The sequence below is a fragment of the Camellia sinensis genome, chromosome 4 (genome assembly GCF_055761805.1).
Source record: "Camellia sinensis isolate YWXY chromosome 4, ASM5576180v1, whole genome shotgun sequence".
NCBI lineage: Eukaryota > Viridiplantae > Streptophyta > Magnoliopsida > Ericales > Theaceae > Camellia > Camellia sinensis.
The window spans coordinates 111,176,615-111,188,916 of NC_138964.1; the positions used below are offsets into that span (position 1 = coordinate 111,176,615).

The 12,302-nt window shown below is 36.0% G+C and overlaps 2 protein-coding genes across 3 annotated transcripts in view; both read left to right on the forward strand.

Annotated features, from left to right (window-relative positions):
• Positions 1–12,302, forward strand: part of LOC114295718 (protein ZINC INDUCED FACILITATOR-LIKE 1) — a 220,542-nt gene that overhangs the window by 204,702 nt on the left and 3,538 nt on the right. The window contains exons 1-3 of one of the 2 annotated variants that reach the window (XM_028240031.2): positions 10,578–10,703; positions 11,899–11,984; positions 12,090–12,197. In XM_028240031.2, coding sequence (XP_028095832.1) covers positions 11,940–11,984; positions 12,090–12,197 — 153 coding nt within the window. In that variant the 5' untranslated portion in view covers positions 10,578–10,703; positions 11,899–11,939. Of the gene's footprint in view, positions 1–10,577; positions 10,704–11,898; positions 11,985–12,089; positions 12,198–12,302 lie in introns of those variants that run through there. The other variant, XM_082865951.1, reaches the window with a different exon arrangement.
• Positions 1–12,302, forward strand: part of LOC114285467 (uncharacterized) — a 207,354-nt gene that overhangs the window by 186,198 nt on the left and 8,854 nt on the right.

The window sequence follows — 12,302 nt, forward strand, 5'->3', positions numbered from 1 at the left end:
AGAATTGTTATGTGACTTAGAGAGGAATGAAATTGAGATAGTTCTGTGTAAACAAGGTGGAATTCTAGCCACCATCTCTGCTTAGTCTGCAATCATTGAAGAAATTAGAGAGAAACACACTACAAGAATTTACACATTTGGCGACCACTTTTGCCGACCAAAAAAATTTTTGTCGCAAAAAAATGACATTTGGCGACCAAATATTAATTAGTCGCGAATGATCATTATTTTTGGCCACCAAATATTATTGGTCGCAGAAGGTTATATTTTGGCGACCAAAAAAAGAGTTGGTCGCAGAAAGTGGTATGCTTTTGGCTACAAACTACAAATTTGGTCGCAAAAGGTGACATTTTTTTTGGCGACCAAAAATTTGGTCGCAAAAAACTTATTTTCAGCAACTAAAAAAAATTAGTCGCCAAATTAGCACTTTTAGCGACTAATATTTTAGTCGCCATTGATTGAGATTTGGCAACTAAAAAAATTTGACGGCGAAGGGTACATTTTCTGCAACTAATCTAGTATTTTGGTTGCCAAAAATTTGGGAGGGAAATTTGAAACGTTGGGGGGGGGGAATTGAAATTTTTTATCTTTAGAATCTCATTTTCTCCTCTCTCATTTCTCTTTGAAACCCTTTTATTCGTAGTTGCTTCTTCCTCACCGGCTTATTGTTCTTCTGATCTGTGAGTTTGTCTCTCTTCCGCTCCGTTTTAGTCTTTTTTTAGTTATGCCCTAATTTCATTCAGATACCCAAGTGAAAGGCAAACCAAGTACTAGCAAAAGAAGGAACATAGCAGAGAATGATGTTGAAGCAAGTTCGAACGATTCTGAACCTGAACTTGTCGCCAAACGCAGAGTTCTTCGATATAGCGATCCCGGTATTCCCTGTTGTTGTATATCTATAATCTGGACTCAGTTCCGTAGATTCGTTGTTGTCTTATCCTCATTTCTATCCCTTACTCTTTGTTTTAGAGTTTTGGGTTGTGTTGGGCAAGTTGGGAATTAGTTGGTTGTGTTTTAAAGCTTTGAAAATTTTGCCCAGGTTTTGGTCTCTCCGCTCGAGCGGCGGTTTTACGCTCGAGCGGGCTTTTGTTGCTGCTTTTCCGCTCGAGCGGCAGTTTGGACGCTCGAGCGTGATTTTCCATCTCCCAGTACTTTACTCTGCAGTTAGTCCGCTCGAGCGGTAGTTTTTACGCTCGAGCGTGATCCTTTGTTTTTTGTCCATACGCTCGAGCGGGGAGTTTTACGCTCGAGCGGAGAGTAGACTGCAAAACTTCTGGAAGTGTGCAATCAGCGCTCGAGCGGCTCTTTTCACGCTCGAGCGTGAGTCTGTGTCTTACGCTCGAGCGGAGAGTCGACTACATCAGTCCGTGATTTCACTTTTTGGATCACTTTTTGACCTACTTTTCCTCTCTTAACTTTTAAAAACCGCCCCTTGAGAGTTTCTCTCTCTACTCTTACCTTCTCTCTAAGTTTTGATCTATTCCCGGTGGTCTTCTACCCTAGTTCCTTTGGAAGAAAGGTAGAGTTTCGCGAGCGCTTTGTTTTAATCTGAGAACCTTGGGATTTGGAGCACATGGGTCTTTGGTCTTCATCTCCGTCTTCTCTATTCGAGGTAGGGATTCTCCTTGTTCTTTTTCAATACTTCGTCTATAGATAGACATGTGGTAATTTTGTATTGCATAAAAATCATATCCATGTTGGATTTGTTTGAAATCATGGGAAGGAACCTAGGGTTGGGTATTTGAAAATGGTTATGTTATCATTGAGAGTTGTTTTGGGCTAATTGGAGTGTAAATTAGCATGTTGTAGTTGATAAAGGAAAAAGGCCTAAATCATATTTTGATTGATAAATTAAAATGGAGAATAATGAACCTAAATTGTAACTCTCTATTGTTAATGTGAGTGGGTGAAGGTGTTAATGCCTAAGAGGTTAACTTTGGCTTTGAAATGGGTTTGAAATGTATGTAGTGTACTAATGTGAGTTATGGCTTCCTTATTGGTAGAAATCGGTTTTTGTAAAATAAAAGGGATGGGTTTGGTTTTGTGACAGCTAAAGAGACGGAGTTGGTTTTGTTAAAACAAAGAGGGAAGTGGAACTTGTTTTGTGAAATGGGAAAAGTGTTTTGAAATACGTATGAAAATTGGATTATTGTTTCATGAGTGTTGAACACACACATGTGTGGAATTGTATCTTGAACTACCATGTTAATGTTGTTGTCGGGTTTGTGGTCTCATAGTAATTGAGTCTTTAATAGGTGTACTAAATATTTGCATCTAGAGGTTTTATCCTTGGTCATCGGTGGAGGATGACGTGGTTGTGTTGAATTGCTGTGTATGTAATACACCATTGTTGATTGAACATTATATGTAATGAAATGCTGAATTACATTATATTTGTATACTGGTTTGGGAGAAGAGAGGGGTTGTACTCCAGTGTGTGTGAGAAGATAGGGGATGGACTCCACACACTTATGTGTTCAGCGCTTATAATCAAAGGTATCATACCCTTCCAGCTAGCGCCTGGAGAATTGACGCGCTGATAATCTAAAGTACCATACCCTTCCAGCTAGCGCCTGGTAAACTGGTAGATTGTGGTGAGAAGTGTATCTTTGGCTTACTACGCATATAGCTAGTAGTGCAGTGTTGTTTTGTTATTGTTTCAGTGTATCTAGAAAACATTGTGGATTGTATTTGTTACAGTGTTGGAGGGACGAGTTGACTCATTGATTGATTGTATGTATGTAGTTGAGTTGTTATCTTTTTTTATAGAGGTGTGCATGGATAACTATGATATAATTGGAATTGCATTGAAATGCCAAATATGTTTTGAAAAGGCACATCTGTTGTATGTGTGGAAAATGGAAGAGTAATGGGCTTGTGAATATATGTTTCTAAGTAGTTGTTAATGTTATAAAAGATTGGGAACGGGGGTTAATGACAGGAAAAAGGGGGGATAAATCGGTTATAGCGGTGAATTAAATGATTGTTTTCAAGAAAAGTTCATATATATATTTATATATATTTTTTGTATAAACTGTCACATTATTATTCTAGTATGAGAATGGGTATTCATGATCATAGCTATCTGTAATGTTGTTATTGTTAAGGAGCATGTTGAGTTCCCTACTGGACTATATGTTCATCCCACGTTGTTGAATCTTTTTCAGGTGTTTAGCAGGGTGTGCTACAAGATTTGGATCTTCTTATATGTTGGCCATGGGGCCTTAGTTATGTTGGCGGAATGCCATTGTTGTAAAGGGTTACACCCTTCTTCTTGTACTTTTAATGATGTAAGCCCAAGGGCAATTTATTAAGTTAGTTCATGTAATGTTTACTTTGCATACGAATGAGAGTATTGTTAATCATTTCTAAGGATTGAATGTATTAGTTTATTTCCGCATGTTATCTCTGAAATTGGATTAAGTTAAAGAATTTGGTACTGACTCCGAGTAATAAAAAGTGGGGCGTGACATTCGATCTCGATATCTCGCTGTTCGGACCCTAATTTCTGGTAATTAACTTTCCTCTTAACAAATTCTTAATTTTATTTGGTTATTATTATTATTATTATTTGTTTCGTTTCTGATTGTTGTTTGTTGTAGATAGGAGAGATGATTTATCAAGGGTTGATTCGGACAAGTTCAATTCGATTATCAATGAACGATTCTGGTAATTAACTTTCCTCTTGACAATAGTGCTTTCTTTAATTTGGTTTTCAGTACAGAAACCTAGAGAACAAGCTGCAGATGCTGAAGCTCTATTGAACATCACAAACATGTTGGTTACATCTGTTAAAGCACACAGTCAAGAAGGAATTACCCCTTTTAGACTTTGTAAACTGTCTGCTTAGAGATTTCGGGCGACAAGGTCGGGCAAGTACCAGTGCAGAGGATGGTAGGAACTCTATAGCTTGGAAGGAATTATGTGTTTTTGTTTTTTGTGCTACCTGTTCTACATTTCGAAAGCATAGCACAAATTGACTTAAAATGGAGTGAACAAAAATCAAAATCCACAAATTGTCAAGAGATATGCATGTCAAAATATTACGTTAGTTTCTTATCCTTATTGTGTAATGTAGTTGTTTCGTTGTTTGTTGATCATGTTTTCTCCTTGACATGTTTCAAAGTCTTTAATATTGCGGTCATCACATGTAACTACAAAAGCAATCAATAATTTTGGTGAATGCAGTACAGAGCTGTCAAACCCTCAAAATTTTTTGTGTGCCTACCACTTCCATGAACCACAACACCTCTTAATCCTATTCATCATAATTTATTTAATTCCAAGTTTAACAGTTGCCTTTTCTAGAAAATTATTAAATTGAATGTGATGTGTTTAATAGAGCCAAGGTGTCAACCCACTGTTTTGATGTGTGATATGGATCAATCATATAAACCTTGATAGACTGATAACTGTGGGTTGGTTCTAGTGTTTAAAATGGAGGGCCGAATGCATCATAAACTGATTAAACTTACGATTTTCAAATAGAAAATGCATGCATAAAATGGTTTGGGATTGGAGTTGTTCAACAACTCTTTTTTTCTTTTTTCTTACTTTGGTTGCTTGGATAAACAATTTGATTAAGGCCAGCTTCTCTAGTTATAGTTACAGTTAAGGATCAAAATTTAATTTGAAATATCATCTACACTAACAGTGAGTGTGCCATTTAAATAGCAATGACATGTACTCTGCATTTTGAGCTAACTTTTATCTGTGCATGTTTAATAACACCTAAAGTGCTAAAAAACCATCTCCAATCCTTTCATCAAATCAAGGGAGAGATTTTATTTTATTTTTAATGAAATTGAGAACTCATCAAATTTGAATTTGAAAATACAAAGCATTGGAGAAGAGACGAATTTTTAAAAGATTTTGATAAAAGGATTGGAGTAGTTTATATCAAATCTAGTTTTTTACTCAAATTTTGAATAAATTTAGATGAAAAATTGGTGAAGGGTTTTAGATGCTCTAACAGAAGTTGTTAACTACCAAATACATAACTACCCACTGCCTTTTGGGTTACTCCATTTCATTTTGTGATCACATGTGAAAATTAGCTGTTTATGTTGACATTTCTATTTCTTGCTCTTACTGTTCCAGAGTTTTATAAAAGCGGTGCCTTTGGTTTGGGTTTTTTTATTTTTTATTTATTATAAGTATATTGCTTTGTGCCTCTCCTGCAAAGGCATCAGTGTTTGTTCTGCTAAATGATTTCCTGCCTGGTACTCTTTCTCAGGTCTTGAGGATGGCAATATCCCATTTGGTTCAGTGGAAGGTACTTCACTACAAATCGACTTATCATAGCATTTCGGTACAATTTTTTTATCAAGTTAAGAGTGCGCATCTCATTTATTTGTTGCCTTCTAAAATGATTTCCTTTTTATTCCCCCAACTCCACCAAAAGGAAAAAAATGAACTTTTACATATTTGAGGATTAATTGTTTTATTTATAGAATCAGATATTAACATGTTGACCCCAACCACATGAAATGGTTGCCTATTACACAACTCACTAACCCTGCCAGGAGTTGGAAGGATGCAGGAAAGAGTGATGCCCACATTAAATCGATTGATTCATCATGGGAACATCACGTCTATGTCAAGACCTTATTACCATATTATGGCTAACATTCATGGATTACTTGTATGCCAAAATGAATGTCTATCATTATATAACTAGAGTTAATTTTCAATTTTACCCTGAATCTGCTAAAGAGTAGAGGATGTATTGTTTCTACCACTCTCTGTGTATTTTTTTAATTGTCTACTACTCCACTTTGATACCTAGGCTTGTTTTAATCCCATAATTTTTGTGTGAATTGGAATGCAGCTGCTTGATGTAGTGGTGGGTTTATAATTTGTTGTCAAAATGTCTATCTGTATTCAGGAATTGGTCTTTGGACTTCTAGTTCTTACCAGACATTGATCTTTCATTATTTTGTTTAAGAGTTGGTCTCCATTTCATGCTCAGTTCTCAGAGTGCAATAATAAATTACATGCATGGATCTTCAGCTGATGATGTTAATTGATGTCCGGGGAAAAGTATGATTTGATAATTTTTATTGTGGTGTTTTGGGTCCATGAAGTTTGTTAATTCAAATAGTGGCTTCATGATACCTTTTGAACAAAGTTTATATGCAGTCCCTTTGTCTTCAATCCATCAGGAAGCTGATGCAGCATAGTTGATGTGGGCTAGGACTTGGAAAAAGACAACGTGCATATTGTCCTTGTTGGACTCCTACTGATTTGATACTTGAGTCCTATTAAGTTACGATATTGGGCAGGAGTGAGTAGTTTAGAAGGTTTTCATATGGTGATTAGATTTGATAAAGCCTATAAATTGGCTCTATCTCTGCCAAACAAGATTAGGCTCTCAAATATGAATAAATTGCAGATCTAATGTATATTACATGTACTAGGATACGAGTATTGGGTATGAATGTTTGTCAAATCTTCCTAAATCTAAATATTTGGTTATTGAGATATGTATCCAAAAGTTGATTATGGGTATGTAGATGCATCTAAATATTATACAGGTTTTGGAAACATATCTCATACTCTTATTCTTGTCATATTCAATGAACATGGGTACATTGGGAGGAACAATGTATTATACAGTTGAGTAACAATTGCTATAAGTTTTTCCATAACAAACTTCAAATAGTTTAGATTTAATGCTTTATTGAGTAAGAAAGTATATGTCTTAACAATAAAGCTGATCATTAATCTTAGTAGTTATGACCATAGGAGCTTGTGTGCATTATGGACCTATTTAATAATTTTTTTATTGTAACGCCCTCAAGATAATAACATAAAACCCAACAAATAAGACATGCATTGATATGTAAAAGTTCCACATTCTTCCATTTATTAGAATTCTATTACATAAGTATTACATGTTAACAACAAAAGCAAATGCCCTAAGGGCTTACAGCTTTTCAAGTTAACACTTGGTTACAACAAAAGAGTACTAACTCATACACATTAAGCCCTTGGCTTGAATTTACATGTAATACATCAAAAAGGTAAAACAACAAAAGTATGTCCGCCTCTAGCCTCCCAAGCTATGTCCTTGGAGGTGGCATGCTTCCTGTACCTGAAAATGATATTCCCATATAGGGTGAGCCACAGCCCAGTAGAAATATACTAAACCAACCATGAACAATGACTAAAAGATTAGCAATTGATAGATGGCCAACATTGATACAATCACATAAATCACATATTTATGTCATACGACTTATGATCCAAGTTACCTCTCATTTTCCCTTTTCAACAGATAGGCATATAAGCTCTATCCACATTCTCAACAGATATGTATAACAACAATATCCACATTCACAGATAAGCATATAAGCTATACCCACATTCTACAACAGATATGTATAACCACAATATCCACAGATAAGCATATAAGCTATATCCACACTTCACAAAGATAAGCATATGAGCTCTATCTTCACTTCTCTAGACAAGCATATGAGCTGTATCTACGGAGTTCATCCCCTATCTTCTCCCAACACTATCCGGTTTAGAGGTACATCCCCTATCTTCCCCTAAACCGCGGAGTACATCCCCCATCTCCTCCTCTACACACAACGTATACAAACACCTTGGTTCTATATATAATCACTCAATACATACAGTTAATGTATTCTATCAATCGCCAATTTCCATGACACATTCCATTGATTAGTTTTCGTTTGCCTAATCATCATGCATTGTCTACAACAATCACGACTATCCTCCACCGATAGCCCAAAGTAGTTATTTCTATACAGAAAATAAATGCACAATGGATATTCAATCAACATTTCATTTCCTCATTCCTCACAATTAATTATCCCAATTAATTAAACAATGTAATTAGGTCAATTCCCATAATTAACATTTCAACCCTTAGGTCCCATTTTCATCAATGATTTAACATTTATTCCATTTCTCTATTCCAAACATGCATCTAGGTTTATTATGAATAAAACCCCAACTTTTGTAAAATAACACAAAAGCCCCAAACTTTCACTAAATTACCAAACCAACCCCAACATCTCAAAATACCAAAATTTAAAGACAAAATCCATAGAGAGGAGTAGGATATCCCTACCTCGAAGTTTAAGCCAAAAAAGGAGATGAAGACTCGAAGATCAACGTGCTCCAAATCCAAACTTTTTCAGATTAAAAAGTAGCCCTCGACGATCAACAACTTTTTTGTAAAGGCCAAAGGTGAGCAAATCACTCCTACTAGATCAAAACCTAGAGAGAAGGTAGAGTTCTAGAGTGAGAGGCTCAACAATGGTGTTTTTGGAAAAGTAGGAGAGAGAAGAGAAAGTGAAAAAGTGATTTGAAAGGTCAAAACACGGAACTAAAACCCAGTCGGCCCGCTCGAGCGTAAAACACTCCGCTCGAGCGTAACTCACAGACTCCCGCTCGAGCGCCAACAATCCCGCTCGAGCGACGAATACACACTCCCAGAACTTATACAGAACCAGGTCTCCGCTCGAGCTTCCAACTCCCCGCTCAAGCGGCACTCACACAACCCCGCTCGAGTGGCCAATTCTACGCTCGAGCGTCCAACACTGCACAGAAAAAACTGGACGGGTGCAATCCCCGCTCGAGCGCCAACACCCCCGCTCAAGCGTACAGGTAAAAATATGGGCAACTAGTTTTGGTTTCTAAACTCAACCAACCTGTAACAAACCTGCCCAACACATCCTATAACTCAAATACGAAGTAACAAGGATGCAAACAAGATAATAAACAACTACCAACATCCACGGACACATGTCCGGATCACTGTACAACAAGGGTAAACCCGGGATCGCTATATTTATTATATTAAATTCAGTGACTCTTTAGCTTCTTACAAAAAAAAAAAAAAAAAAAAAAACTCACTAGTTGGTCATGAATTGCCATGGCATTCAATCTTGTAATTTTGATCAATGATCATGTCACTCTTGTATATGGTTTAATTTCAAGATGCTAAAACTTAGCCTTTCCTTTCATTTGGTTTGTAGTAGGTAAGTTGCATAATTTCTTTGGCAATTTTTAACTTTGAATTGATATGCTGCGCTACTGGTTCATGTGTTTCTCTAATTTTTTTGGCTTGTGTTTTGCTCTGTGTTTAGCTAGTGGCCGGTCAACGGTGAACCTTGAAAGATCTTAGATCATGATGGTGACCCACTTGCCATTACCACAGCTGATGCAGTTGCAGCCAGTGGAGTACCCCCTTGGAACTGGAGAGAAACCCCTGGAAATGGTATCTGTCTAATTTACTTCTCTTTAAATCTTACTTTTTCTGGCAAAGTATGTTTAGACATTTACTTCTTCTTGATCATTTTCACAAAAGTATCTTCCTTTTTTTTCTTTTTTCTTTTTTGTTGTCATTCAACTTGGAAAAATAATGACTTTAGTGGTAATTGAAAAATGTTTTTCAATGGGTAAACAAGTCCCATATATTTTTGAATCACGAGTGACTTATCTTTTTATGAATGTTGCTGCGATATCAAATGGTGCACTTTCATTTCTTTGGAAATTGGAACTTTTCAGTATTCACCTATATGAATGTTGTTTGTAAATAAGAAAAAGGGCAAGCAAAAGGTTTCCAAAGAATCTCATGTGTTCGGAAGCTCTTGATAAGCTTAGAGAGCAGACTAGGGAGGCTGTCAGGGGACTCGAGCCTGTCACGGGCTCGAAACCCCTTGCAGACGATTTCAGAAAGGATCCAATGATGGAGGATTGGGTCAAGTAGTTTGAGGAGCTTGGTGGGTCTTAGGTATTTGCTTCAATTTCATGAAATTAGGGTTTAGGGTTTCGTTTATTTCTTTGGTTTTTGCAGTTATTTGTTTGATTAGTATTTATTTATGTGTTGTGGTAACAGTAGAATTGTGAATTCACTATGTGCTTTTGGGATTTGATTGAGTTGATAATTATGCTTTTCCTCAACAATCATTTTCCAATTGGATTAGCACAGTGTTACCAGAAAACACTAACCCTGGCGATTCATATTTTGGAATGGGTGCATTGAAGTATTTTAAATTCTAGTAGTGTAATCTAAATAAGTGTAATGAAGTTTGACTAGCTACTAGATTAGCTGATGTGAAATAGAGTTGTCAGGTCATCCATAACACTGTAGTCAAAACAAACAAGAATTCATTTTGATTGAATCAGTTAGTTTTGTGTAATGAAGTTTGATAATAGAAGGGAATGTTGACCTTACTATGACTTTCCCTTTGAAAATATTTTTTGGTAATCTGATAACTGCAAGGTCTGAGGTTCTACTTTTGGCAACAAGATGGTAAAATTGTTCATGCTTTTATTTTTTATCCATTTGCCTATTCATGTTTTTATCTGAAGGCAAATTTGTTTTTGTATTTTCTAACACTTGGTGAACTGTTAATTAAACGTTATGTCATGCACATCAGAATCAATAATTGTCAAGAGTTGCTACCTTTCTCTAAATCTTAATAATGCCAGGTAGAGGTAATATTAGTGTCATCTTCAAAGTAATTATTTGTGCAAGTGTTTTTTTACTACCTATACATTGACCAGAGTGCTTTTGTCTTTTTGTCTCTAATTTTCTCATTGGGTATCATTGGCAACCAATTTTTTTCTGCAGATATTCTCATTATGGGCTGACAGCCCTAGAAAGAATGTGGGCTTGAGCTATACAAGTGACAATGTTGGGGTTGTCCTTGCTGTAACAGGTAGAGTGGTAGATATTACTCAACGATTTAGATTTTATCATGTCCAAATTAATTTCCTGTACCATAAAAATCTCATAAGCTTAAAGGCACATTCTTCAATTAAATCTATTTTTTTTCATGTTTTCCATGTTCATTAGTATTTAAAGGAATAAATGACACTTCATTGTGTTTAGAAAGTTATATAACAAAATTTAGCGCCACTTATTTGCTGCTTTTAGATTGATGTCCTTCCTTGGTCAGCTCTCCTAGTAGTCTGCTTCTGCAGAAAGTAAAGGTTGCCCCTCTCATTAGGTCTGTTAATCGTCCACCTTCCATTTTTATCCAGAAAGACAAAATGAGAGGGAAAAAATCCTAACCCTAAACAACCCACTTCTCCCATCACCATCTGTCACCTCCCTCCCACCTCACCTCCCCTGCCACCCACTCCCAATGTATTTTTGTTACTGATAAACACTAAGTTCAATCTTGCCTCTATACTTTTTCTTTTTAACAATAAAAAAATAGAGTATCAAACAATGGAAGACTTAGAATACAAAGTATTAAAATAGTCCCCGCGTGTTAAGTGCTAATGAAGTGTTTTTGTTGATCATTCAAATATCTTGATAATGGGAATAAAATTAAAATTGTTGTTCTTGTTGTGTTTATAGACTCATAGTAAATATTTTTTGAATTTGAAATATTTCACTATTAACTATAAGAATAAAAGTCTTTCTATATTATTTTGTTTTAATTTTCTGCCCTTTTTCCATTTTCCCTGGCCGTTGTTCTCTCTGGTTCAATTGCAAAGATGAAATGAAACAAAAACCATAAGAAAAATAAATTTGGTGTGCAAGAGTTGTTTTTAAAAATGATGGAGACCCAGGGAATTAGACTAAGTTGTTTTTCTTTTTGGTTTTGCAAACAATTTAGGCAACCAATTTTAGTGGTTCAGACGCCCCTTTCCCATGCATTCAGCTTGGGCTCAAGTCTCGTTGATGTTTCTAGTCTGAGCCACCCATTTCTTTTGTTATGTCTGGATCTTGAATTTATAAAACAAATGTAAGGAAATTAATTTTACTCATATCTCTATTAGGAAAATACTAGTGTGCTTCCCCTCCATCCCCATCTGCAGATGGTTCTCTGCCTAACATGTCTATCCATGTATTACTGAACTTGTATTGAAGGTTGGATTGCTGAATTCTTATTCATTTTTCAGGTTTTGGCCTGTTGGTATTTCAACTTTCTCTATATCCGGTAATGATTAGGATTTTTGGCCATATCGTGTTAGCTCGCATTGCAGGAGTAAGCAGTCAATCCTTGTAAAACTTAATGTTCTTGCCATTCTCAGATGCAGAGAAATATATGCTAAGTTCACTCTTATTGGATGTATAATGATTCTCTTTGTAGGTTTTATCAGTACCTCTATTGACATGTTACCCCTATTTGACCATGCTAACTGGATTCAGCCTCTCACTGTTGTTAAATTGCGCTTCCATAGCAAAGAATATATTATCTGTAAGTCCATTCAAACCTTGCAAATTCTGTCTTAACCTTTCTAAGTATTATAGCAATTTTGATTTGTTGTTAGTATTTATACAAAGCTGAGAAGCACGGACAATT